Source organism: Megalobrama amblycephala, linkage group LG1, assembly GCF_018812025.1.
Source record: "Megalobrama amblycephala isolate DHTTF-2021 linkage group LG1, ASM1881202v1, whole genome shotgun sequence".
In the NCBI taxonomy this organism is placed as follows: domain Eukaryota; kingdom Metazoa; phylum Chordata; class Actinopteri; order Cypriniformes; family Xenocyprididae; genus Megalobrama; species Megalobrama amblycephala.
In genome coordinates, this window is record NC_063044.1 from 18,693,530 (window position 1) to 18,720,919 (window position 27,390).

The 27,390-nt window shown below is 41.0% G+C and overlaps 1 protein-coding gene across 4 annotated transcripts in view; it reads left to right on the forward strand.

Annotated features, from left to right (window-relative positions):
• The window catches only part of top2b (DNA topoisomerase II beta), a 73,958-nt gene that overhangs the window by 30,281 nt on the left and 16,287 nt on the right, over positions 1 to 27,390 (forward strand). For all 4 annotated transcript variants that reach the window (XR_007184196.1, XR_007184197.1, XM_048185018.1 and 1 more), the window contains exons 12-23: positions 17,312 to 17,469; positions 17,846 to 17,971; positions 18,342 to 18,452; positions 18,541 to 18,646; positions 18,736 to 18,845; positions 18,994 to 19,086; positions 19,770 to 19,884; positions 20,127 to 20,248; positions 20,515 to 20,663; positions 21,824 to 22,055; positions 24,015 to 24,149; positions 24,253 to 24,453. Coding sequence is in view for 2 of the 4 variants with exons in the window: in XM_048185018.1 (XP_048040975.1) it covers positions 17,312 to 17,469; positions 17,846 to 17,971; positions 18,342 to 18,452; positions 18,541 to 18,646; positions 18,736 to 18,845; positions 18,994 to 19,086; positions 19,770 to 19,884; positions 20,127 to 20,248; positions 20,515 to 20,663; positions 21,824 to 22,055; positions 24,015 to 24,149; positions 24,253 to 24,453 (1,658 nt within the window). In the remaining 2 variants the exon portion in view is untranslated. The remainder of the gene's footprint in view (positions 1 to 17,311; positions 17,470 to 17,845; positions 17,972 to 18,341; positions 18,453 to 18,540; positions 18,647 to 18,735; positions 18,846 to 18,993; positions 19,087 to 19,769; positions 19,885 to 20,126; positions 20,249 to 20,514; positions 20,664 to 21,823; positions 22,056 to 24,014; positions 24,150 to 24,252; positions 24,454 to 27,390) is intronic.

Genomic DNA, 27,390 nt, shown 5'->3' on the forward strand with positions numbered 1-27,390 from the left:
ACTCTATGAGACCGGAGCAGTGGCAGATTTATACCCTTGTATGGTGATATACTATTTTCGGTCGCTGATGTAGGAAATGAGCCAGGAAAGAGCTGAACCAGTGATACTGATATCAGAAAGGCGAGAGATGAGTATTTCATCGCAGACTGTGTCAAATGCAGAGCTTAGATCGAGAAGAATCAGGATGTTTATTAACCCAGAATCCATGGACAGAAGAATGTCATTAAACACGCGAAGAAGAGCAGTTTCAGTGCTATGTGAAGAGTGGAATCCTGACTGAAAAGGTTCAAAAAGGCCATTAGCGTTTAAGTAAGATCTCAATTGTGAAGCCACAACTTTTTCAAGAATTTTACTTAAGAATGGTAAATTTGAGATTGGCCTGTAATTATTCATGTTTAGATGGTCAGGGCCTGTTTTTTTATGAATGGGGGTCGCTGCAGCCAGTTTTAATTCTGCTGGAACAATGGCAGATGCTAAACTACAGTTTATCATATGTGTTATGAAAGGTTCAACCTCAGGAACACACATCTTAAGCAAAACAGTAGGTGTAGGATCAAGCTGGCAGGATGAAGAATTAGACTTCACAATTAGATCACTTATGGCAGCAGAAGTAGTGAGAGTAAAAGCAGAGAGAGAGTTTGTTGAGTGAGCCGAGTCAGCTGACATCAAGTGAACATTTGAGTCAGTTGTATAGGGGGTGTCTTTGGAAATGGATTCAGTGATTGACTTCAATTTGTCTGAAAAGTAATGAGAAAAATTATTCACAAGCACCTCAGAGCCAGAAATAACATGTTATGGAGGGTTAGTGAGTTTGTTGACCATAGCAAACAGAGATTTGGGCCTGCACATAGAATTCTTAATAGTAGAAGAGAAATATGAGGATCTTGCAGCATTGAGGGCTGTACGGTAGTTGAGCAAATGTTCTTTTAAAGCCAAAGAGTGCACAATGAGTCCAGTTTTCCTGTACAGTCTTTCCAAGCGACGTCCCATAGCTTTCATTGCTCGAAGTTCCGGAGTGAACCAGGGTGAAACGTGCAGATGGAACCAGTCTAGTTTTAACAGGAGCATGTTTCTCAAGTATTTGGGAAATGGAGTTATTATAGATGCTGCATATTTCTAATGGACAGTTGGATAGTAAACAATCTGACAAGGTGGAAGACCTAATTGAATCAGAGAAAGCAGATGGATCCACAGAACAGATTTTACGATAAGTGAGAATTTTTTTCACAGGCGATATAGATGTAGGAAATCTAAAACTGAAGTTTAGGAGTTTGTGATCTGAAAAAGCAAAATCAGTTCCACTAACAAGAATATTATATAAGCCAGATGTACATATCAGATCCAATATATGACCCCTGGAGTGAGTAGCAAAAGTTAAATGTTGAGTTAGACTGAAACAATCCAAACAGACATCAATTCGTTGCATTGTACAGTGTGTTCATGTATATTAAAGTCACCAAGAAAAATTACAGATGAATAACTAGCACAGACAAGAGTAAGTAACTCACTAATCTCAGAGAAAAGGTCTGAATGCAGTTTTGGAGGTCGATAGATTAAGATTACAGCCATAGATGTTATGCCAGTCATTTTCAATGCAAGATATTCAAAAGATACAATGTCACGTAACGTCTCGGTTACAAAGGTAACCCTCGTTCCCTGAAGGAGGGAACGGAGACGTACGTCGGACAGACCGACGAATAGGAATCTCGCTAGAGAGGCCAATCTACTTCGAGTGTAACTAAAACGAGCCAATGCACATTGGCATGCAATCATATGCATCAGCTGCTCGCCTCGCAGCGCGGGTATATAATGAGCAGCAGGTGCGTTGCATCTTCAGGTTTTCGCTTCGGAGCCGAACCGGATAGGCGGCAGCATCAGCGTGGTACAGCGACTGTGGCGACGGGACGTACGTCTCCGTTCCCTCCTTCAGGGAACGAGGGTTACCTTTGTAACCGAGACGTTCCCATTCAGTCGGTCACGTTCGACGTACGTCGGACAGACCGACGAATAGGAATCCCTACCAAAGCGCCACAGGAGCTGCCCCCTTCCAGCGCTCTGTTGTAAGCCACCTGAACCCCCTTGCCTGAGGATGGTGGGACAGGGCTAACACAGAGAGAGTCGATCACTGCTGTTCCCCAAAACCCATTCAGTGAGACTATTGGATAACGCTGGGAAAGCGTACCCTTTCGCTGGGAAAGGAACGCTGCGGAAGCCACATCCTTCCCCGAAGGAGTTATGTGGAGAAGTACATGTGGACTAACCCTGTAGGGCTGTGCTACATATGGAAGAGCTGGGGTGACTCCAACCCGATGAAGAGTAGGTTCTCCCAGAGGGAAAGACACGGGCTTCGTTTAGGAGCAACCGTGGAACCAACCATATGGGATCCCCGTAGGGTCACACATATGGAACCCAGCCTAAACCCGGTTCTCAAGGATACAACGGAGTATAGGCCTGGCGCCAGACGCTCCGCCACGTCGGCTGCCGAAGGGATATCGGAGGACTCGACAGGGTCTGCCTTGTAGGGACTCTCTGGAGAAAAGAAGCGCATGTAGCGCAGCAAGCCGACACTAAGCCGGGGCCTCTCCGTGCCTCTGACCTGTGGCGAGAACACGGGAGGAGACCGGCTCGACACGAAGGCTATAGTATCTAGCGAACATGTTAGGTGTCGCCCAGCCCGCAGCTCTACAAATTTCTGTCAGCGAGGCGCCACGAGCCAGCGCCCAGGAGGATGCGACACCTCTTGTGGAGTGAGCATGCAACCTGAGCGGGCAGGGCACGCCCTGAGCTTGGTAAGCCAGGGCAATGGCATCCACTATCCAGTGGGCCATCCTCTGCTTGGAGACAGCCTTTCCCTTCTGCTGGCCTCCATAACAGACAAAGAGCTGGTCTGAGGTCCTGAGGCTTTGGGTTCTGTCTATGTACTGTCGCAAAGCGCGAACTGGACAGAGCAAAGCCAGGGCTGGGTCTGCCTCCTCCGAGGGCAGCGCTTGCAGGCTCACCATCTGGTCCCTGAAGGGAGTGGTAGGAACCTTGGGCACATAGCCAGGCCGGGGTCTTAGTACCACGTGGCTATCACCCGGCCCGAACTCCAGGCATGATACGTCGACCGAAAATGACTGCAGGTCCCCTACCCTCTTGATGGAGGCCAATGCAACCAGCAGCAAAGTCTTCATAGACAGAATCTTTAAGTCTGCCGATTGCAAAGGCTCAAAGGGAGCAATCTGAAGTGCTCTTAGCACCAGAGTGAGGTCCCAAGAGGGTATGGAGGGGGGACGAGGAGGATTTAACCGTCTCGCCCCCCTAAGGAACCTGACGACCAGGTCGTGCTGATCAGATTTGCCATCTATATGGTCGTGGTAAGCGGAGATAGCAGCAGTATGGACTTTGAGGGTGGAGAGGGACAGCCTACGCTCCAACCATTGCTGCAAGAAGGAAAGCACGACACCGATTGAGCATCCTCGGGGGTCTTCTCGGCGAGAAGAGCACCACTCGACGAACAGGTTCCACTTCGAGGCGTAAGCACGTCTCGTAGACAGTGCAAGTGCCGAAGTGATGGTGTTAAGTACCTCAGGGGGTAAGTCACCTAGAACCTCCGCGTCCCGTCCAGGGACCAGACATGGAGTTTCCAGAGGTCTGGACGCGGGTGCCAAAGAGTGCCCCGTCTCTGAGAAGAAGGTCCTTCCTCAGAGGAATGGGCCAGGGAGGGCTGTCGCAAGGAGTGAAAGTTCTGGGAACCAGGTTTGGTCGGGCCAATAGGGCGCAACTAAGAGGACCTGCTCCTCGTCCTCCCTGACTTTGCACAGGGTCTGTGCAAGTAGGCTCACTGGGGGAAACGCATATTTGCGAAGGCCCCGGGGCCAGCTGAGTGCCAGTGCGTCTGTCCCGAGTGTTCCCTCGGACAGGGGGTAAAACAACTGCCAGTGGGAGGTTTCCGGTGAGGCAAACAGGTCTACCTGAGCCTCTCCAAACTCTCCAGATCAGCTGGACCACCTGGGGGTGGAGTCGCCACTCTCCTGGCAGCTCATCTCGTGATAGCTCGTCGGCCACATGGCTGAGCACACCAGGGACAAGAATGGCATGAAGCGACCTCAGACGCTTCTGACTCCAGAGGAGGAGATGGCGGGCGAGTTGCGACATGCGAACGGGAGCGTAGACCACCTTGATGGTTGATGTACGCAATGGTCGCAGTGTTGTCCGTACGGACCAGTACATGCTTGCTCTGAGCCGCCGCTACGGGGCAAGACTTACTGCTAGCAACTCGAGGCAATTGATGTGCCAATGCAGATGGAGTCCCGTCCAAACCCCTGACACTGCATGCCCGTTGTACGTGGCACCCCAGCCGGTGGCAGGAGCATCTGTTTTTATACCACAGCACGCCGGGACACTTGTTCTAGGGGCACTCCTGCCCGGAGAAACAAAGGGTCCGACCACGGACTGAAGGCTTGGCGGCACTCCTGAGTGATTAGCACCCGGAACGTGCCGCGTTGCCACGCCCATCTCGGGACTCGGCCGTGAAGCCAGTGTTGAAGCAGTCTCATATGAAGCAGACCAAGCGGGGTTACTGCCGCCGCAGCCGCCATATGCCCCAGGAGCCTCTGAAAGAATTTCAGTGGGACCGCTGTCCTGCCATTGAACGTATTCAGGCAGTTCAACACCGACTGAGCACGTTCCTCTGTGAGGCATGCTATCTGTTCGACCGAATCCAGCTCCATACCGAGAAAAGAGATCCTCTGCACAGGGGAGAGTTTGCTCTTTTCCCAGTTGACCTGAAGACCCAACTGGCTCAGGTGTCTGAGCACCAAATCCTTGTGTTCACACAACTAACCCCGGGACTGTGCTAGAATGAGCCAGTCGTCGAGGTAGTTGAGAATGCGAACACCCTGTTCTCTCATGGGAACAAGGGCTCCCCCTACGACTTTCGTAAAGACGCAGGGAGACAGGGCCAGCCCGAAGGGTAGGACTCTGTACTGATATGCTCGACCTTCGAACGCAAAGCGCAGGAATGGCCTGTGTCGCGGAAGAAACGAGACATGGAAGTACGCGTCCTTCAGGTCGATCGCTGCAAACCAATCTCGGGGACGGATGCACTCAAAAATGCGCTTCTGCGTCAGCATTTTGAACGGTAGCTTGTACAGGCTCCGATTCAAAACTCGCAGGTCCAAGATTGGTCGTAACCCACCGCTCTTTTTGGGTACAATGAAGTAGGGACTGTAGAACCCTGACCTCATATCGGCTGGAGGGGCCGGCTCTATCGCGTCCTCCGCCAGTAGGACTGCGATCTCCGCACGCAAGACAGGGGCAACGACATCTTTCACTGTAGTGAAGAGGACGTCCCTGAACTTGGGGGGATGCCGGGCGAACTGAATCGCATAGCCGAGCCTGATGGTCCGAATGAGCCAGCGAGACGGACTGGGGAGCGCTAACCAGGCTCGCAGAGACCGTACAAGCAGGACCAAAGGGACCACCGGCGTACCCGCAGCGGGGCAGCGAGGTGGAACACAGGGCTCGGGGGGCTCTCTTTGTGAGGCGGCCCGAAGCGGCGTCACAGTGTGCTAGGCAACACTTACCTGGTTCCACGGATGGACAGAGGGAGCAGTCGAGGCTTTGGCTGCCCGCTGCTCGCTGCTGTCCGCTGGCGACAGAAGAGGGGGATGAGAGTGGTGAGGTTTTTCTCCTCCCACTGCTCTCCAAACCCTCTTCAGACCTGGAAATGGAGGAACTGCTCTTTTAATTTTGGGTACCGCTGCCTCTTGGGTCAGTGGCGGAACAGAAACAAACCCAATAAAAGGATTTACCACCCGGCCCTCCTCCAGGGGTGGAAGAGCAGCCCCACCCATCTCTGGGTCGCCCGTCTCAGGGGTGATTCTCACCAACCACTTAACAGCTGCAGAGACGGGGGGCGTCATCTCCCCGCAATGGACACAGCAGAGCCTGCTGGGCCAGAGTTTCTTGCAGGGGACGACACCCTTGGCGACGAGCAGACCGAGGGGCGGCCCAAGAGGAACTCAATGGTTTGTCATTGGAAGCTCCCCGATCCGCTACTGACTGAGGAGAACCGCTGGGCTCAGTCCTCGACAGTGTCACCGAAAAGGCCACCTCGTAAGATGGGAGCATTGAGAAAGCATTTAGCTTGACAACCTCTCGCACCTCACAAGGTAAGCCAGGGGGCACTTCTGGACCACTGAGGTGGACATCGTCTGGCTGAGGGCCTGCGCCGTGACCTTGATCACGGTTAGTCAACAAGCGCAGCTCAACCCCAGCACAGAACTACCCTCATGCAAAAAGAGTGCCTTGGCCTCACATGCAGGGTGGGTGTGGTCTGTGTACAGCCACCCCAACCAAGAGGGTAGTGAGAGAGGAAAAACTTATGCAGATTTTGGCACTTTTGGCATTCCATATTTATGGCACCAACATACCCCCATACTGCCAAGTTTTCCATGCACATCTGGAAGACCCAGGAAAGCATGGCTGTAAACTCCGAATCTGAGTCAGCATAAGCACACACCATTACAGTGGGCAGCGTCACCCTCATTTCCAGAGCATAACAGCACTCTCTCCGATGCTGCAATCGACGTCTGTCCCTCAGCTGGAGCTCTGAATGAAATGCTAGGTTCCTCTATGAGAAGGACCAGCAATCCAATCCAGAAACTGCACAGCTTGCAATGTGCTGGAGAGGGAGGGGCCCTAGGGGGTTGGTTCCCCGAAGGAACCCCTCAACCTCATGTCACCCAAGCAGACCTCTTCTGGTGCACCAGAGAGGGCGCTACAATGGAGATTATGCAAGGGAACTGCGCATCTAGAGCGCCGAGCGAGCGCTGGGTTGCCGTGACAACCCGCGCTGCAGCCCGGCAGCTCGACGGCACACGACACGCAGAGGAGCGAGAGGTTTGCTCTCGCTGATCTCCATGGTCTTCCCAGAGTGTCGGGCAGACCCGCGGCTGTGCTTTTACACACAAGCGGCAGCTGGCCAACAACAGAGGGGACTCAAGCTTCCCGGAGAAAGAAGAGTCACGACCGGCGTGTCGACGTGATCATGTTCTCATATGAAAACATGAAACACCCACGAACATCATTTCAACACGCGCCCAGACATGTGAAACAGTGATCGTGGCCGTCAGTGAGGACAGGAACGACCGCATCCAGAAACACAAGTAGGATGTCATCTTTAAAAAGACGTGAATCTACTTGTGTAAGCTCTTTCAGGGACTTTACTCTTTTAAAAGTGCTGAAGCACGCAGGGGAACGGCCGCCGCAACACAGACAGGGATTGTGTGCAGCCTGTCGTGTGCTCTCTCTCTCTCTTTGAAGGCGCTCACCCTTACCAGCCATAAAAACGGCTTTTCAGCGCTCAAAAGCGCACCGTACCGGCCGTGAGAACAGCCTTCCGACGCTGTCAAAACAGCTATTTGCTCAAAAACGGCAAACGAAACAAAAACAGAAAAAGAGAGGACTTCAACCCCGCTGCTGTGCTGTTCGCCTGCACTCGGAAAAAAAGAGAAGTTCAACCAAAAAGCTTGACTCGTCTTCCAGCAGACACTCGCTTGCAGAGAACAGGAACAAACACCGTTCGGCTCCGAAGCGAAAAGCTGAAGATGCAACGCACCTGCTGCTCATTATATACCCGCGCTGCGAGGCGAGCAGCTGATGCATATGATTGCATGCCAATGTGCATTGGCTCGTTTTAGTTACACTCGAAGTAGATTGGCCTCTCTAGCGAGATTCCTATTCGTCGGTCTGTCCGACGTACGTCGAACGTGACCGACTGAATGGGAACTCAATCTTAGATATTTTGATACTCTCACGACAAACTACAGCCAACTCTCCACCTCTATGATGGAGATGAGGTTGAGAGAAATAGATGTACCCAGGTGGAGTTATGAGGTTTAAGTTGAAAGTCATTGGGCACCTGCCAGGTTTCTGTCAAAAGTAGCATGTCCAGATTTGTGTCAATGATGATGTCATTTAGCACTAATGCTTTATCAGTTAAAGAGCGAGTGTTCAGTAGCGCACATTGCATATTTGAAGATGCAATATTGCAGTGTCCAAGGACGGGATCGAAGTGTAATGGTCTCAGATTTTCCTGTTGTATTTTACTAGAAGCACAGGTGTTGGTACAGATAACTGGAACAATATTTTAAAACGAGCAGTGATAAGTCTGAAGTCTCTTCCGAGAATGGTGTATGTAGCGGGGTCGGCGAAAAATTCCAAGTTGTTCACACCATTTATAAGTGTCCGGAGCTAAGCGGGGAGATTCTTTTAATGTTCTAAGTTGAGCAGAAGAAAATTGCAGAGCCATCTAGGGAGAAGTCACTTTATTAACGTCATCCAAAAACAGCACAAAAAGACCAAAGAACAAAACCTGCAAATGATTACGCATCAGCATGACCAAAGTCCAATGAGACCCACACAACAACTTATTGGTTTAACTTTGTTAGCCAGAACCGTATCGAATCCACAATCCACACAATCCACGTAAGGGAAGGCTACCCGACCATACCGAGGATTGACACCACAAAATGATAAAGAGAGTGGAGACTCACTGTATCAGATGTCGCGAAGGATATGAAAAGGTATGGAGAGGGCTCGTAGCCGATCAGTGTAACAGGATCCCAAAAAATGGCAGGTCAGTCGTCCAAATCTTATTGAGTGAAAGTAGTCCAGAAAGTAATCCAAATATGTCAAAATCCCAGTAGAAATATGCCCAAAAACGTATCAGCCGATAAACAAACAAACAAACAAACAAACAGACAGGTAACCAGCGTGAAGCGGCAGCACAAGCACGCCAGTGTTCTCACACCTGAAGTGCTCAGCGAAAACAGATAAATGTTCAGAGCAAAAAAGGCCTGGAAAGTCTGTGAAAACAAACAGGTCTTTGAATGTTCACACAGCAGATGAGAAAGCAGGCAAAAATGTCCCATAGACTTATAGTAGACCTTTATCACACTTCCTGTTTCTGGTAAGCAAAGCAGTGTATCGCTACTTATGGTCCCATCGCAACGCAATCAGAACTAATGGTTGAATTCTCTTGCCGATGTGACTGCAGCGATCCAGCGGCTCTAATTCTAAACAACGACACCCTTACCTCACCCTTTTCACGATTTCCCAACACAACAATAATAGAAGAAAAGCATGGGTGAGACTGATACGGCGGGATGAAGATCCTTCTTTTAAAATAATACGTGGCAAAGGCCTACGTTCATGTTTAGAAGACCTATACATTTCCAAACTGAGGATGCTTACATCTCATATCTTAAACCTACTGAAATGTTCCTATAAATATACAGTATCTCACAGAAGAGAGTACACCCCTCACATTTTTGTAAATATTTTATTATGTTTTCATGTGACATCACTGAAGAAATGACACTTTGCTACAATGTAAAGTAGTGAGTGTACAGCTTGTACAACAGTGTAAATTTGCTCTCCCCTCAACTCAACACATAGCCATTAATGTCTTAACCACTGGCCACCCTAAGGGTGTACTCACACTAGGCACGGTTGTCTTGAACTGAGACGGAGCACAATTGTCCCCCCTCCCCACTCCCCCGCTGGCCTGCACTCATATTGCACTGAACGTTCCGGGCCGAAGCACGCTTACGTCATATACGACGCAACTTTTTGAATGGAAGAAAACAGGAAGAAATGCACTTTCGCTAACACACTGCCTAATATACTTATCATTTATGCCGCGCAGCGATTTTCACTTGCACGTATCAGAGGATTATTACAGCAGCTGACGTTAATGGAGGAATTTGCAGCTTTACTCGCAAACTACAATTCCTGTTCATCAATAAGGTGAGAAGCAGACCCGTTATAATCCCAAATACACTCGTATTAAGTAAATGAATTGATAAGTACTATCAGAGTAGTAATAAAGATGTTTGCCATCATAATGATGACAGTAGCGCACACACAAAAGTAGTAGCTGTTACGTGCTCAGGCACAGTTAGCGCTCACACTGCATGCGAACTGTGCTCAAGCCCAACCGGACCGCGCTCTGTCCCACCTCTTCCAAGCGGGCCAGGGAAGGCTAAACGAACCACGCCAGGGCACAGAAAGGAGTGCTCACACTTGTCAAACTAACCGGGCTTTGAGGGTCAAACGTGCTCGGGCACGTCGGGCATCAGTATCACTGGCACGGTTTCTCTCCCCGGTGTCATGTGACTCGTTAGTGTTACAAGGTCTCAGGTGTGAATAGGGAGAAGGTGTGTGAAATTTGGTGTTATCACTCTCTCATACTGGTCACTGGAAGTTCAACATGGCATCTCATGGCAAAGAACTCTCTGAGGATCTGAAAAAAAGAATTGTTGCTCTACATAAAGATGGCGTAGGCTATAAGAAGATTGCCAAGACTCTGCAACTGAGTTGCAGCATGGTGGCCAAAACCATACAGCGTTTTAACAGGACAGGTTCCACTCAGAACAGGCCTCGCCATGGTCGGCCAAAGAAGTTGAGTGCACGTGCTCAGCGTCATATCCAGAGGTTGTGTTTGGGAAATAGACATATGAGTGCTGCCAGCATTGATGCAGAGGTTGAAGGGGTGGTCAGCCTGAGGGTGCTCAGAGGGTGGGGGGGTTAGCCAGTCAGTGCTCAGACCATACGCCTCACACTGCATCAAATTGGTCTGCATGGCTGTCGTCCCAGAAGGAAGCCTCTTTTAAAGATGATGCACAAGAAAGCCCGTAAACAGTTTGCTGAAGACAAGCAGACTAAGGGCATGGATTACTGGAACTGTGTCCTGTGGTCTGATGAGATCAAGATAAAATTATTTGGTTCAGATGGTGTCAAGCATGTGTGGCGGCAACCAGGTGAGGAGTACAAAGACAAGTGTATCTTGCCTACAGTCAAGCATGGTGGTGGGAGTGTCATGGTCTGGGGCTGCATGAGTGCTGCCGGCACTGGGGAACTACAGTTCATTGAGGGAACCATGAATGCCGACATGTACTGTGACATACTGAAGCAGAGCATGATCCAACATATTGGATTCCAACATGATAACGACCCCAAACACACCTCCAAGACAACCACTGCCTTGCTAAAGAAGCTGAGGGTAAAGGTGACGGACTGGCCAAGCAAGTCTCCAGACCTAAACCCTATTGAGCATATGTGTGGCATCCTCAAACGGAAGGTGGAGGAGTCCAAGGTCTCTAACATCCACCAGCTCTGTGATGTCGTCATAGAGTGGAAGAGGACTCCAGTGGCAACCTGTGAAACTCTGGTGAACTCCATGCCCAAGAGGGTTAAGGCAGTGCTGGAAAATAATGGTGGCCACACAAAATATTGACACTTTGGGCCCAATTTGTGCATTTTCACTTATGGGTGTACTCACTTTTGTGGCCAGCGATGTAGACATTAATGGCCAGTGTTGGGCACGTTACTTTAAAAAAGTAATTAGTTATAGTTACTAGTTACTTCTCACAAATAGTAACGGAGTTAGTAACTGAGTTACATCATTATAAAAGTAACTAATTACCAGGGAAAGTAACTATTGCGTTACTTAAAAAAAATTAAAATATGTCAAATAACTTAATGCCCCCAATATTAAATATAAGTCTAAGAATAAATTATTCTTGAACCGACTCGTGACTCATGATCCGCTCTTTCTTATGAAATTTCTCTGTAATGTACATAACCTGTTGGTAGCCACTAAAAAAATGTAGTTTCATATATATGTTTAAATAGTCCTATGTTATGTTTTAAATTAATTTACTTGATTATGAAAAGTGAACACCATGAGTAAGATGCATCATAAGAAGCGCAATATATCGGGAGTCATGGAGTGGGTCAGACATGATTTTAAACACTTCATTAAGTTTTGTTTGATAGAAAGCCTTCCTTTAAAGTGAATTTCGTTTTTTCCGCAAATATAGCAGACAATATAATCATGGCAGGCGTGGACGCGATCACTGGCGCGTGAACTGGAGCGCGTCTTACAGGCTAGAGAACCGAAACTCAGAAGCTGCTTGCCTCGCAGACAAGAGAAATATATCTATAGAAAGCTTGAAATATCTAAAAACGAAAAGAAATAGGCTACTCTGATTATGTAGCCTAATCCGAATGAAATGTACATTCTCTCTCTAGGCGCGTCCAGTATATGCGGAGATGATGAGAGTCTACAATGTCAACTTCATCTTCGCAGCCAACACTGATTAAGAAAACATTACTTTATTAATAAACAATTAAAATGTCTCCTTGCTGTTTTTTGTCATATTCATAATTATTACTTTTGCCGGTTCTTTATGGCAAGCGTTATGCGTGCGCTTGAGTGCATAGCCTATATAACATAAACGCTCATTATTAGTTTATTCTCTCCAGTATTTAAGAAATTAAATTAATATAAATGTGATTAGTCAACTAATGGCTTAAATGAATAACTACTAGTCGACTAGAAAAACTTATATTTCCGATCCAGCATGTCACAAAGGGTATTCTGGTTTGAGCTCGTGCTCAGCTCGCATGCTCACAGACACACACAGAGCATCGTTCATTATTATCAGTTTAAAATTAGCCTATATTTGTGTAGGCTATTACTAACCACAGCACACACCAGAGAAAAATCTTTGCAGGTCCTGTATGGCTGAGAGAGAGGGCTACTCGGATGAAAACTGCATCAGTAAGCTCAATTATAGTAATGCGTCATTTTTTTGCCAATAACGGTAACGGCGTTGTAACGGGATAAAAAGTAATTCGTTTGATTACTCGTTACTGAAAAAAGTAATGGCATTAGTAACGCCGTTTATTTATAACGCCGTTATTCCCATCACTGTTAATGGCTGTGTGTTAAGTTATTTTGAGGGGACAGCAAATTTACACTGTTACACAAGCTGTACACTCACTACTTTACATTGTAGCGAAGTGTCATTTCTTCAGTGCTGTCACACTGAAGAAGATATAATAAAATATTTACAAAAATGTGAGGGGTGTACTCACTTCTGTGAGATACTGTATTTCCCTTAAATATGCATTTTGTATAATAAATAAATGTAGTTCCCAACTAACCTGCCGCAGTCCAGTGCTTGTCTTTTTATTAAGTGTTTTTCTCTTAATGATCATATTTCATACCTGTTGAATTGACATTTTTAAATTAATTTGACTGATGAACTCCCTTACAAAAATTAACTATGGTTTAAAAAAATTGTAGTAACCATGTTTTTTTCGCAGGTTGATTACCACTTCTATTACCATAGTTTTACTACAAATACTATGGTTGATTAACCATGTTTATTTATTTATTTATTTATTTTTTTACTTGTAGTAAAACCATGGTTAATTTTCGTTAGAGCAGTATTAAAAAGATGAATGAATGTGCCTTAACTGCCTCAAAGAAATAATAAGTAATCTTAATCAGAAATACATTGACAGCACGATTGCTTTGAATATTAAAGGATTAGTTCACTTTCAAATAAAATTTTCCTGATAATTTACTCACCCCCGTGTCATCCAAGATGTTCATGTCTTTCTTCAGTCGAAAAGAAATTAAGGTTTTTGATGAAAACATTCCAGGATTATTCTCCTAATTCTCCTTATTCTCCTATAAACAAATGATAGCCTTCCAAGTACTTCCGCCAAAACCGCATTTTCGTATTCTTCAAAAAGCTTATGCTGTACTTCCTACGCCTTCCTTATTTTACTTATGGAAAAAATGTAACTGCCGCTGCGTTTGTTCCATAAGTAGAATAGGGAAGGCGTAGGAGATACAGCGTAAGCTTTTTGAAGAATACGAAAATGTGGTTTTGGTGAAAGCACTTGGAAGGCGATCATTTATTTATATAAAGCATTTACATTTACATTGTTTTCGAAAATGACCTATAGTTTCACTAGATAACGTTGTGCTCCTGGCAACATTACATCTTGGAGATAAGACAATTCTAGATTCACGAGTGCACATGCAGGGGGACAAAGTCTTTGATCTTGAAATTAGCTCATGGTAAATAAAATGCAGATAATATCTGTTGCTTTCATTGACGTGAACTCTGTTAAATTTTGCAAGCATATTTGTATTGCGAAAAGACATTTATTTGGGCATGTGTAAATGGAAAAGTGTAAATCAGACAGCTATCTGATCAGTAAAAGTGACCAGGTGTAAACAGGCCCAAAAATTTAAATTATGTCATCATTTCACCCTCATGTCAGTCCAAACCCATGAGACTTTGGTTAATCCTCTAAACACAAATAAAAATATTTTTAATGAAATCTGTGAAGTTTCTGTTCCTCTACTGAAAGTTAAGGTAACCAAAAACAAACAAACAAAAAAAGATCTAAAAAGGTTATAAAGGCATTGTAAAAATGAAGTCCAATGTAAGTCTTCTAAAGAGACATGATTGCTTTATATGATGAATGAATTAAACTGATCGATTCATATGGACTCAATGCCTTTAAAACCTTAAGTTTTAGCTTTAGGGGGGGGGGGGGTACATATAGCAGTCCTCCATTCAATGTCTAAAAACTCATTAGTCAGCTACAAAAATTTACTTAGAGAAGAGCATTTTGCTAAATATATGCACTATAGGCTGTTGCATATTCATTGTATTTGTACTTAACGTGCTTTAATATTGTACGTATAAATCCGTTTTATGACAGCCACCATTTACATGTTTTGGCCTATATAAAAAATGAGTAGAAACATAATTATGTCATTAAAAATGTATGTATGTTATTATAAAAACGTCCCTATGTATAATAATAACAAATCAATTAATCTGAACCTTTAACCCTCTGGAGTGTGAGGCTGATTTGGGGTCCTGGAGAAGTTTTTTTGTGCTTTTTTCAGTTGTTTATAAACATATTAATTACAAAAGTCTAATTGCACTGTATTCAGCAGAAACTAGGCTACAAAAATATGTGAGCAGCAAGTATATACGTTTGTATTTTTGAGAGAATTACGTTTATGCGTGTTTTAAAAAAATAAATAAATAAATAAATAAATAAAAAATAAGTCACTGAAATAAGGCCTCAAAACACATGCTTAATATTTTTTCACAAGACTTTTGGGGACTGTATATTTTTGCCTAGAGTTTTTGCTTCACAATGATGTATAAAAATCATTCTGCCTACTTGGACACATAAAACAATGTATTGATTTTAAATTTCTAAGACACTTTTTAGTTTGGGACATATTCAAGGAGACGTGAATCTTCATGAATAATGCTGTGATTCACACCTGACCCTGTCCCTAATGAGCCGCATAATGAGCCATTCAGACAGGAATTTGACTGAGTGAACTAAGAAAGAATACAATGACAAAAGAAATATATCTTTTTTTTTTCTTTTTTTTTAAGTTTATTTAAAATATAGTTAACTATATAAACGAGTGTCAAAGACACATTTTGAGTACACAGTTATACCTGGAAATAAATCCTGTTCAAAGATATATGTGAACATCACATACCTGGCATTTGGTGTTTTCTGCACAGGAGGAAAAAAAAGGAAAGGAAAAAAAAAACACTTTCCAATCAGTAATCTCAGTATCATATTCATGCAGTCCAATGTGTGCCAATATCTGGTCAATATGTTTCTCAAATCTGTGAGTTAAAAGAAAAAAAACCCCTCTGTGAACATGCTGAGAACAGGATCATATTAGCTATTGTATTAACATTCATATAATGTCCACTCTTAACAGAAAACATGATTTTTGTGATGCACATATTATTGCACACCATGTGAAGAAAATTTTGTATAGGCCTTTATTTTAAATTATAGTACCGGTCAAAAGATTTGACATAATCACAGATTTGAAAGAAGTCTCATGCTTATCAAGCCTGCATTTATTTGATCAAAAATACAGAAAAAAACAGCAATACTGTGAAATATTATTACAATTTAAAATAATGTTTTTCTATGTTATATACTTTAAAATATAATTTATTTCTGTGATGCAAAGCTTTCATCATTCCTTGCGAACAAAAGCTTCACTGATGTGGCATTATATAGGCTATTTTACATTAAACCCTTCATAATCTGTCTAAAACAGGCTAAACGAAATATTGTCTAAACATTCATATTGACAGACACAATTCGCGATTAGAATAAAGAATTTAGGGATTAAAAAAACTTACCTTTCACAATCCTCAGCTTGATTAAGTTGATCCTCGAAATGGAATTGAATCCAGTCATGCTCTTCCATTGAGGTAAATCCTTTTAGAATTATTCCTCACCGCATCTCAAAACAATGAAAAGTACATGAAACTGACTAAGCTTGATGCGTTATTCCGAGCTGATGCGGGCGTTCACTCTGTTGCATATATCGCCTCAGAATTTGTGCCTGAATAGCACAGCCTCTCCGTGGGCATCACGCATTATTGGATAATGAGCTGACTCACGAACGACTGACATGTCTCTCTTTTCAAACAGATTACATAAACAGAGAATATTTGTTTTCGATTGGACTTACATACATGATTTTGCTGCTATGTGAAAAAAAAAAATTCCAGCAAAACGTCCCGGAGCGTTTCCCGACTTCTAAGTGTTAATATTATAATTATGTAACAACTGTGGTTTGCTGTATAGTTTACAGCATTAGTTGAGAGATATTTTTTTCTTTGAGGAAATTTGCCATGTACTGTACCTGATACGCCCCAAATTAATCAATATTGAATCGAATGTAATCAAATCGAAATCGGATCCAATTGTGAAATTTGTGTCAATGCCCAGCTCTAGTGTCAATATTTAATTTATTTATTTATTTTTTTTACTTGAAGCAAATGTTGTTGTTTGTTTTTTGTTTTTTTTTCATTTATTTTCTTGTCAGAGTGCACCAGAATGCTTAGTTCAATCACAAAAATCTCTTTTGAGTTTGCAGTTATGTGATAAGCAAATAGAATATTATACCGCTGGCTTTGTTTAGTTCTGCTTTTCGTTAAGCAATACCTACTCTGAGAGAGTGAATTATCATTTTCATTCATTTCATTCAACTTTAATGCGAAGATCGACCAAACATTTGTGTTGGTGTGAACAGGCCTTATTTGTGAAAACACTTAATTCCTGTTCAAAAGTAATGTTTTTGTAATTTGTAAATTATTCATACATCATGGTAGTAATTGTTCTGCCTCATTTATTTTGATTTGACTTATTTAATTAAAATGATCTATATAAAGTAATGAGAATGATATATTAAGCAGAAGTGGTGCAGAAAATATGTTTAATAGTCATGTTACAATTTAAAAAAAAATGACAGCTGCTTTCATTTGGTAATTGCAGTTTTGCTCAGTATTGCATATTGTAGCAGCTTCTTTGTTTGGCAGATGACTTAAATATGGAAGTGCTGTTTAAATGGTGTGATTCATCTGTGAGTAACTCTTGCTCTGTCATGTAGGGGGAAAACACTCTTCAGAGTGCACTCTGATCCTGACTGAGGGAGATTCAGCCAAGTCTCTGGCTGTCTCCGGTTTAGGAGTGATCGGGCGAGATCGATATGGAGTGTTTCCGCTCAGGGGAAAGATGCTCAATGTAAGAGAGGCCACACACAAACAGGTAAGCTGCAAGGATCTTGACACGGAGAGACAAACAATACTATAAAATAAGAGCAGAGAATGTAAGGATGAAGTACAATATTGACAAGATTTTAAATAGGTCTCAATGTTAAACGATATGTTGCTGCTCAGCTCTAAAATATTTCACTAGTTAGAAATTGCTTTTTGAAAATATAAACAGTTTAAAAAGTTTTTTTTTTTTTTTTTTGTCTAACCAGCTATGGCAAGCAAACAAAATTTACTAATCGCTTGGTTTGGCCCCAATTAAATCACATTGGTCCAAAATTTCACTTTACACGTGTTCATTAAACATCAAGTATGTTTTGACTGTGATTTTTTTTTTTTTAACTGAAAGTTGACCCTTGCTTTGATTGTAGATAATGGAGAATGCAGAAATCAACAACATCATTAAAATTGTGGGTCTTCAATACAAGAAGAGCTATGATGACCCAGAGTCCCTGAAGAGCTTACGCTATGGAAAGATTATGATCATGACTGATCAGGTGTGATTATGTTCTTTAGTTGGTCTTAATCTAAATCATTTTGGTTACATTTTATTTTTAGGGTATTTTAACTAGTTGCTTATTAGCATGCATGTAGTTTATTAAGCACATATTAATGCCTTATTTTGCATGACCATATTCTACATTCTTAATCCTACCCAATACCTAAACTTAATAACTACCTTACTAACTATAATAAGCAGTAAATTAGGAGTTTATTGAGGGAAAACTCGTAGTTAATAGTTTATATGTGTTCCCTATACTAAAGTGTTACCACAATTTTTTAAGAGAATGGGTCTTTTTTATTCAGAATGTATGCAGAGATGTTTCCTAAACCTGTATGCATAATTTCTGTTATGTGTACTATCAGGATCAAGATGGCTCCCACATCAAGGGTCTTCTCATTAACTTCTTCCATCATAATTGGCCATCTCTGCTGAAGCACACCTTCCTGGAGGAGTTCATCACACCCATTGTGAAGGTATGATAATCATCCAACAACAACTACAAGTTCAGTTTGTCAGTTGCCTCAGTTTTTTTAATACTTGTTTTTAAAACTGTCTCTTTAGGCCAGCAAGAATAAGCAGGAAGTATCATTCTACAGCATCCCAGAATTTGAAGAATGGAAGAAGCACACAGAAAATTTTAAAACGTGGCACATAAAGTACTATAAAGGTTTGTTTTCCGTTTCCTACTTCTTTGAAAGAATCTGCGTCAAAAAGCAAGTAGCATTCTTCACTATATGTTAACTGCATATTTGTCAGGTTTGGGTACCAGCACAAGCAAAGAAGCAAAGGAATATTTTGCTGACATGGAAAGACATCGAATTATGTTTAAGTACAATGGCACCGAAGATGATGCTGCCATTACACTGGTTAGTTTTTTTTACTGCTGTTCATAATGTTGGATCTTGTTTGTACTGTGTTTTGTGCAACATTACATTTATTAAGATATTAATTTTCATAATTCATATTCATATAACTTTGACATATTGATTAACATTGTCTGTGAACACTACTCAGGCCTTCAGTAAGAAGAAAACGGATGACAGGAAAGAGTGGCTGACTAATTTCATGGAGGACAGACGGCAGAGGAGGATGCATGGATTGCCTGAGGTACAGCTGTCAGTTACACACTACAGCTCAAATGAAAGAGAAATGTTTCTAATGATAAACATAACACTCTTAAAACAGCTAGAAGTAGCGAAACAAAGTTTTTTTTTTCACACAGAACAAGTTTTTGCATTCCACTTGTATTACACTATTTGATCCCGTTTCTTTTTCTATTTCTCATGCATGAGCTCCATATTTTTAGAAAGCTGTGTTAAGTAAAAAAGTACAACTTTTAAAAACACTTCTCCATTGCCCTGCGCCTAGTTCTGTGTGAAAGACATCGCTCATGCCCCAGAAAAAAAAGAGACAACACCTTTAGAATACATGTAACATATATTGTATTCAAATAAATTGAGAGGAATGTTGCCCACTGCAACAAAGTAAAAGTACAGTTTTTTTCATTTGAAATGTACTTCAGTTAAAGTACCCACATTTAAATCTACTCTTAAAAGTACACATTTTCCAAAAATTAAGTTCATTACTACCCACCTCTGATATTAATTACACATTTTTATGCATTTTGCACATTACGCATTTTCCCATCTCTACAAACTACATAAGGCCAATACATATTTAAAGATTTTTCAAGCTGTTTAAAACTCTTTCTGTCAAGTATGAGTCGCTACTGCTAAAAATGAAAAATTTTCTGATCTTTCATTGTGCACATCTTTGTTTTCTTATCACAGCAATACCTATACGGCACAGCAACACGACACCTGTCCTACAATGACTTCATCAATAAAGAACTCATCCTCTTCTCCAATTCTGACAATGAGCGTTCGATTCCATCACTTGTTGATGGTGTGTATCTTCGTTTACTTTTTTTAACATGTCAAACTCTGGATTTCTCTTCTTAGCTGAGTGAATAAATTTTTATTTTTTATTAAATTTAATTTTATTTTTTATGTGGAATAATTGCTGTTCTAATTATGTTTGACCGAAGTGATAATAATGTAGATGTGAAATTTCCAAATGCTGTTTGCCTGTAGTTTAACTGGGTTTGTAAAGTTTACTTTACTTTTACTTTTATCTGCTGTATGCAGGTCTGAAGCCAGGTCAGAGAAAAGTGTTGTTCACCTGTTTGAAGAGGAATGATAAAAGGGAGGTTAAGGTGGCCCAGCTGGCCGGATCCGTGGCTGAGATGTCTGCATACCATCACGGCGAAGTTAGTAGCAAACATTTCTTTGCCTTTCTTCTTTAATTTGTTCTTGGTCATTATTAGTGCAATGATTTACTGGTTTTCTTGATGCATTGATTAAAATGCAGATTCATATGCATCAGCTTAAAATATGTATTTTAAACTGTGAATTGTTTATAATGTTGAAAATTACTAGAAATCAAATGTACACTTATTTATTGAAATTAATATTAAAATGGAACCGAATTAAAGATTTTTTTTTTTTTTTACAAGAAATGTTGTCTTTTGTGCAGCAAGCCCTGATGATGACTATCGTGAATTTGGCCCAGAACTTTGTGGGCAGCAACAATATCAACATCCTTCAGCCTCTTGGCCAGTTTGGTACCCGTATCAATGGCGGTAAAGATGCTGCCAGCCCTCGTTACATCTTCACTATGCTTAGGTAAGATTTTATTTGTTTTGATTTAATAATTTGTGAAGTGAGTGCTTAGATTAGGTATAATGGTGCATTTCTAATAATGATCAGATCTGAGAAATGTTGAGATCTTCATGATGATGCTTTTTAGGGCTGCAACTAATGTATGTTTTGATAATTGGTTTTTCTGTTGATTATTTCTTTGATTAATCAGATGAAAAAAATCCAGTAATAAAAAGTACTTTGATTCCATTAGAGGCAATGTGAGATCAAATGCTTAGTTGGAGACTGTTTTATCAGTAAGTTAACTCAGAAGATTCAACAACATTTTAAATAAAAAAATAAAATCTACGCTGTGACAGAAATTAGTCTATGATAATGTCTAAATATATGCATTCAAATAGAATATCCACTAAATGTAATTATACCTAAAACAGTTAACTAACGAAGTGCTCAACTAACAGTGCTGTCAACAAAGTTTTCTCAAGTTTTCTTAACCCTGTTTAAAAATAGGTATATGCTGCCCTCTTTTTAATTTTTTAATCAGATAACTGCCTATTTTTAACTTACACATGCTTTTTTAATCGAAAAATTAATAAAATGTATTTATTACAAACATTTGTATTCTTTTATATAGAAATAAATTCTGTATAATGTATTGTTTAGAAGATATGAAACTCTTCCTGTTTCCCTTTTTTGACATTACTTTAATCTCTCGCCATGGCAACACCTTTCTAGATATCTAATATCTGTTCGCAATTTAACATCTTCACTGTCTTAGCACCATGTTAAAATGTTTGGTCTGAATTGAATAAACCCTCTAGGAGTAGAAGTTTAAAATTCAGAGCCTGTTTTTTCAAAAAATCCACATTCAAACCAAAATAGCCAACTTCCTGTTAGTCGGAGCTAATGAATTTAAATTAGAAAGTTGTCCAGCTCGATGAGAACAATATATGAACCAAGTTTGGTAACTAGGTTTTTTTATAGAAATGCATTATTCCCTACTGTAAAGTAATGTGACTGGTGTATGTTTTCTGTGTACAGCGCACTGATGGAATTAATCAATAATCGAATCCGTTGCCAATTACATTAATTATCGATTGTTATCAATTTTATTTGATTGATTAGTATCTTCAAATAAACACACCAAAATTGTACAAGATATCAGTTTTTCTTTTTTCTCACAGTCCATTGGCCAAACTGCTGTTTCCTGCTGTGGACTCCAGCCTGCTGAAGTTTCTGTATGATGACAACCAGAAGGTGGAGCCAGAGTGGTACATACCCATAATTCCTATGGTACTGGTAAACGGAGCTGAGGGTATCGGGACTGGCTGGGCCTGCAAGATCCCCAACTATGACCCGCGAGAGATTGTCAACAACATCAACCGTATGCTCAACCACCAGGACCCCCTACCCATGGTAACACTTCATCCTCACTCTTTTACTGATTATTGCATGTTTATTAGGAATGTGACAGCATTAAATTGTCATATAACGATAATCACTGAAATCACGGTATCCACTATATTTTTTAACTTAAAGGGTTAGTTCACCCAAAAATGAAAATAATGTTATTTATTACTCACCCTCATGCCTTTCCACACCCGTAAGACCTTTGTTAATCTTCGGAATGCAAATTAAGATATTTTTGTTGAAATCCGATGGCTCAGTGAGGCCTGCATAGCCAGCAATGACATTTCCTCTCTCATGATCCATTAATGTACTAAAAACATATTTAAATCAGTTCATGTGAGTACAGCGGTTCAATATTAATATTATAAAGCGACGAGAATAACAACTTATATAGTGATGTCCCATGTCAAAACACTGCTTCAGTAAGCTTTGGAGCGTTGTAATAATAATAATAATAATAATAATAATAATAGATTTTATTTTAGGCGCCGTTCAAATCACTCAAGGTCACCATACAACAAGAAGAAATAGCCACAAGAACAATATTAAAATAATAAATGTAAATGCCAATAACCATAAGTAAAAAGCAGCAATTACAAAACATGACAGCTATAAGAATAACAAAAAAACAAAAGTGCTAGACTTGAGTGCACACAGTAATCATGAAGGATAAGCTATTCTGAATAAATGAGTCTTAAGTTTTAACTTTAAATTGAGATAATGAGTCTCAATCACGGATGTTGACTTGGAGCTAAGGGCTAAAGGCCCTATGGCCCATGGTGGTTTGACGAGCTGAAGGTGTATGGAGGAGACCCAAAGAAGTAGAGCGGAGAGTTCGAGAAGGAATGTAAGGCTGTAAGAGATCTGAAAGGTAAGGTGGAGAGAGGTTATGAAGAGATTTGTAAGTGAGGAGAAGAATTTTAAATTAAATCCAGAATTTGATAGGAAGCCAATGAAGCTGTTGAAGTGATGGGGTAATATGTTGTATAGATGGAGTCCGGGTTATGATACGAGCAGCAGAATTCTGAATCAGTTGGAGTTTATGAAGAGATTTGTGTGGTAAACCAATTAAAAGAGAATTGCAGTAGTCAATGCGAGAGGTGACAAGCGAATAAACAAGAAAAGCAGAACTGCGCGGAGTGAGAAATGGACGGAGACGAGCAATATTACGGAGATGAAAATAAAAAGACCTGGTTATATTATTAATGTGAGCTTCAAATGAAAGGGTGCTGTCAAAGATGACCCTCAAATTATAAATCAGTGTGTCGAATCAGCGGTTTGGAGCACCAAAGTCACGTGATTTCAGCAGTTTGGTGGTTTGACACGCGATCCGAATCATGATTCGACACGCTGATTCATAACGCTCCGAAGCTTACTGAAGCAGTGTTTTGAAATCGGGCATCACTATATAAGTCGTTATTTTGGTTTTTTTGGTGCACCAGAAATATTCTCGTCGCTTTATAATATTAAAATTGAACCACTGTACTCACTAACTGATTTAAATATGTTTTTAGTACATTAATGGATCTTGACAGAGGAAATGCCTTTGCTGGCTATGCAGGCCTCACTGAGCCATTGGATTTCAACAAAAATATTTTAATTTGTGTTTCGAAGATGAATGAAGGTCTTACGGGTGTGGAACGGCACGTGGGTGAATTTGGCCTAGGAATTTGGCCTAATTTGCAGAGCTGAATTGCAAGTGCCATTCTGTCCATGTTACGTTATGATAGTAAAACCAAAACATGAGTTAAAAAGTAATGTGACCAGTGTTTTCCATTTTTAGCATGTCTGTGTCTTGAGACCTTATCTAGCAACAGTGATAAACACCTGCCACTATTGCTTATTGAAACTTACAGCCATACAACACCATATACCATATCTTCGGACAGATGGAGGGATCATCAAACTCAGGTTCAGATTAAGTTAAGATTTTTTATTCTGTGCCTCTCTTTATGTTTTTCTTAGCTGCCCCGCTACAAGAACTTTAAAGGCATCATTCATGAGCTGGGACAAAATCAGTATTTGGTCAGTGGAGAAGTGTCCGTTCTGGACAAAAATACCATTGAGATTATTGAACTTCCTGTTCGCACCTGGACTCAGGTAAGGTCACTGGTAGAAGTCTTGATTTTATGACATGACTATTTATTGGAATGCTGGTGTGCTGATGATGCCAGAAATTATATCTTTTCTTTCTCTCTCTCAGGCATATAAGGAGTCGGTTCTTGAGCCCATGCTCCAAGGAACAGATAAAACTCCTCCCCTGATCAGCGACTATAAGGAATACCACACTGACACCACAGTGAAGTTCGTGGTGCGCATGACAGAGGAGAAGCTGGCACAGGCAGAGGCGGCTGGCCTTCACAAGGTCTTCAAATTGCAGTCGTCCCTGACCTGCAACTCCATGGTACGAACCTCCCCTTCCTGAAGCTCTTGAATCGAGCTAACATGATTGTCACATCACACCTTGATTAATAATTAGGTCAGAAACATATTCTGTGCTGGTACACAGATTTAAGTGCTCTTTCAAATGATTGTGTATGGTCCTGCTGTACATATATTTATGTGCAGTCTTGCATTATTGTTGTAACAGATTTCAGTACTCAGGGGGCTGATACCCCTGTTACCATCCAATATCTATGCCATTAAACTTAACATTAAAGCTTCACTATGTAATAAAAGTCACAGTGTTATTAATCAGAGAGTGCAAAGGAATCCATGTTCCAAACCGTGTCTTTTTCCAGATGCACTTTTATAAACCTATAAACAGAGAAAAGTAGCTCTGGCTACTCTGGCGCGTGTATGGTGTAGGAGTTGGATAAAGCTGAAAGTTAAGTGTCACAATGGAAAAAACAAACAAACAAACAAACAAACAGAAAGCATCTACAAGCAAAAAGGGAAAGCGACAGAGTCCGTAAATCGGAATCAACATTGCCTTGGCTCTTCAGAGGTGGCAAGAACTGAAGGACTAAGATTTAAAAGTGACCCAGAGTAGGCTTTTTTATTTCTGAAAAAGTAAGATATTTTATTGAACTGATAAATAGCCATGTAGCTTGAGTTCAGTATATAACGTAATCAGACTAGCAAAACCACTATCAGACTACTGCAGTTTTTTAAACGTCTAGAGAGCCAAAAGTTACATATTGTAGCTTTCAATGGCATTTGCAACATGTTTTTTGATATGTGTTCATGTACTTGCATAGAATAAGGCACTATGATTTCCGCAATGTGGAAAACACGGTCATAATCACAGGATCCAGTCATAAAAATGAAATATAACATGGAATGTCAAGGAATTTGGCAAAGTTTTGGATGAATAAATGATGCTTTAATATTTCCTATTAAAGCAAGGCATACCGCCTTGAATCTGGTCAAGTGTATCCATAGCAGACTGGTGGGAGTGGCCTAGGATGCAACATGCCCATTGCATTATGGGTGTTGAATTTTTCCTATCTATTTGGCAAAAGGCAAGACAGTAGCCTTTTTTCCGTTTGCTTTTCTACTGCATACCCAGCTAACAGGGAACCCTGTTATCATATCTTTATATCATATCATATCATATCTTCTGTTAACCATAACTTTCACTTAAGTTCTTTAAAAGTTATGTAAAACATTCTTAATACGTAAAAAAAAACGGACATTTTTAGTTTTTTAAATTTTTTTTCAGAAATAACGTTTTCATAACATTTTCAAAATGATAGAATGGAATGTGTCTCCAATGTTCACATAAACCAAGAAAAATCTTTCTTAAAAAACTATTGTTTTAATAGTTAAAACAATTAAAACAATTAATATAACTTTAATTAACTAGCCTAACCCATATATATTCAAATATAGTTAACAAATAATGAAATTATGAGCAATAGCACAAATAAATACAATAGAACAAACAAGTTTTCAGGTACAGAAATTTAATAAGTTAATCAAATGTAAAATAACACTGCACAGTCTTCACTGTAAATTAAATGGATTAATCCTTATTAAAGTTACAAAAGCTGTTCAGTAAAGAGCCGTTTTTTTCTTTGTGTTGTAGTTTTATTAACATTAAAAACACAGGCAGCAATATTTGGATGCTGTCACTTTTAAGACCTAATTCAGTAATGTCAGGCATTGCTGTTCTGCATGAGCTGAAACTGAAAACTGAATGAACCCCGCTATGCTTTGGAAGCAGGTTAATTGACTCAACCAAATTCATCCTATATGAGATTAATCATACACTGTGTGCAGAATTATTAGGCAAGCTAACTTTCTGATCATATTTTTTTTCCAAACACATTTTACCAATTTCAATCCACATCAATCTTAATAACTACTATTAATAATGTTTTTAATCATTTATAAGTGATATATAATTGTTCATGAAGGCTGGAAATGAAAAATGCCTTATATTCAGGTGTGCAGAATTATTAGGCAGATTTGCTTTTACAGGCAAAATGAGCCAAAAAAGAGATTTAACTTAGACTGAAAAGTCAAAAATGATTAAATACTCACGAGAAGGACACAATACTAATGCAATACTAGAAATTGCAAAGTTAAAGCATGACCAATGGACAGCAAAATGCTCATTGGGTCAGCGGGGTCATACAAAAACAGGTGGAAAAGAAAAGACACATGTTAACTGCAAAAGAGTTAAGAATTAAGGTGAAGAGTTAAGTGTGAAACCATCAGGAACCTTTTAGTCTCCAGCGCCACCATTTTCCAGAACTGCAACCTACCTGGAGTCTCCAGAAGTGCAAGGTGTCTCAGAGACTTAGTTAGGTTAGCTAAAGAATCCTAAAAAATGACCCGCTCTTAATAAGAATCACAAGCTGAAGTGTTATAAAATACATGAAGAATCTGGCAGTAAGTTTTGGAAGATCATTTTTAGTCCATCTCTGCAAGACGGACATTTCAGGATAAGAGAGGGACTAAAAGTAAACTCCCACACCTTACTGCCAGATTTTGGAAGATAAATTCTTCAAACAGTGGTACAATAGGATGTGGTGCTGGTCCTTCAGGAGTCACTCTCAAGCTGTCTGTCTATAAAGCCTATAAAAACCCAGTCTTCATGTATTTCACAACATTTCAGCTTGTGATTTTTATTAAGAGCGGGTCATTTTTTAGGATTCTTTAGCTAACCTAAGTCTCTGAGATCCTGACACCTTGCACTTCTGGAGACTCCAGGTAGGTTGCAGTTCTGGAAAATGGTGGCGCTGGAGACTAAAGGGTTCCTGATGGTTTCACACTTAATTCTTCACCTTAATTCTTCAATCTTTTGCAGTTAACATGTGTCTTTTCTTTTCCACCTGATTTTGTATGACCCCGCTGACCCCATGAGCATTTTGCTTTCCCTTGGTCATGCTTT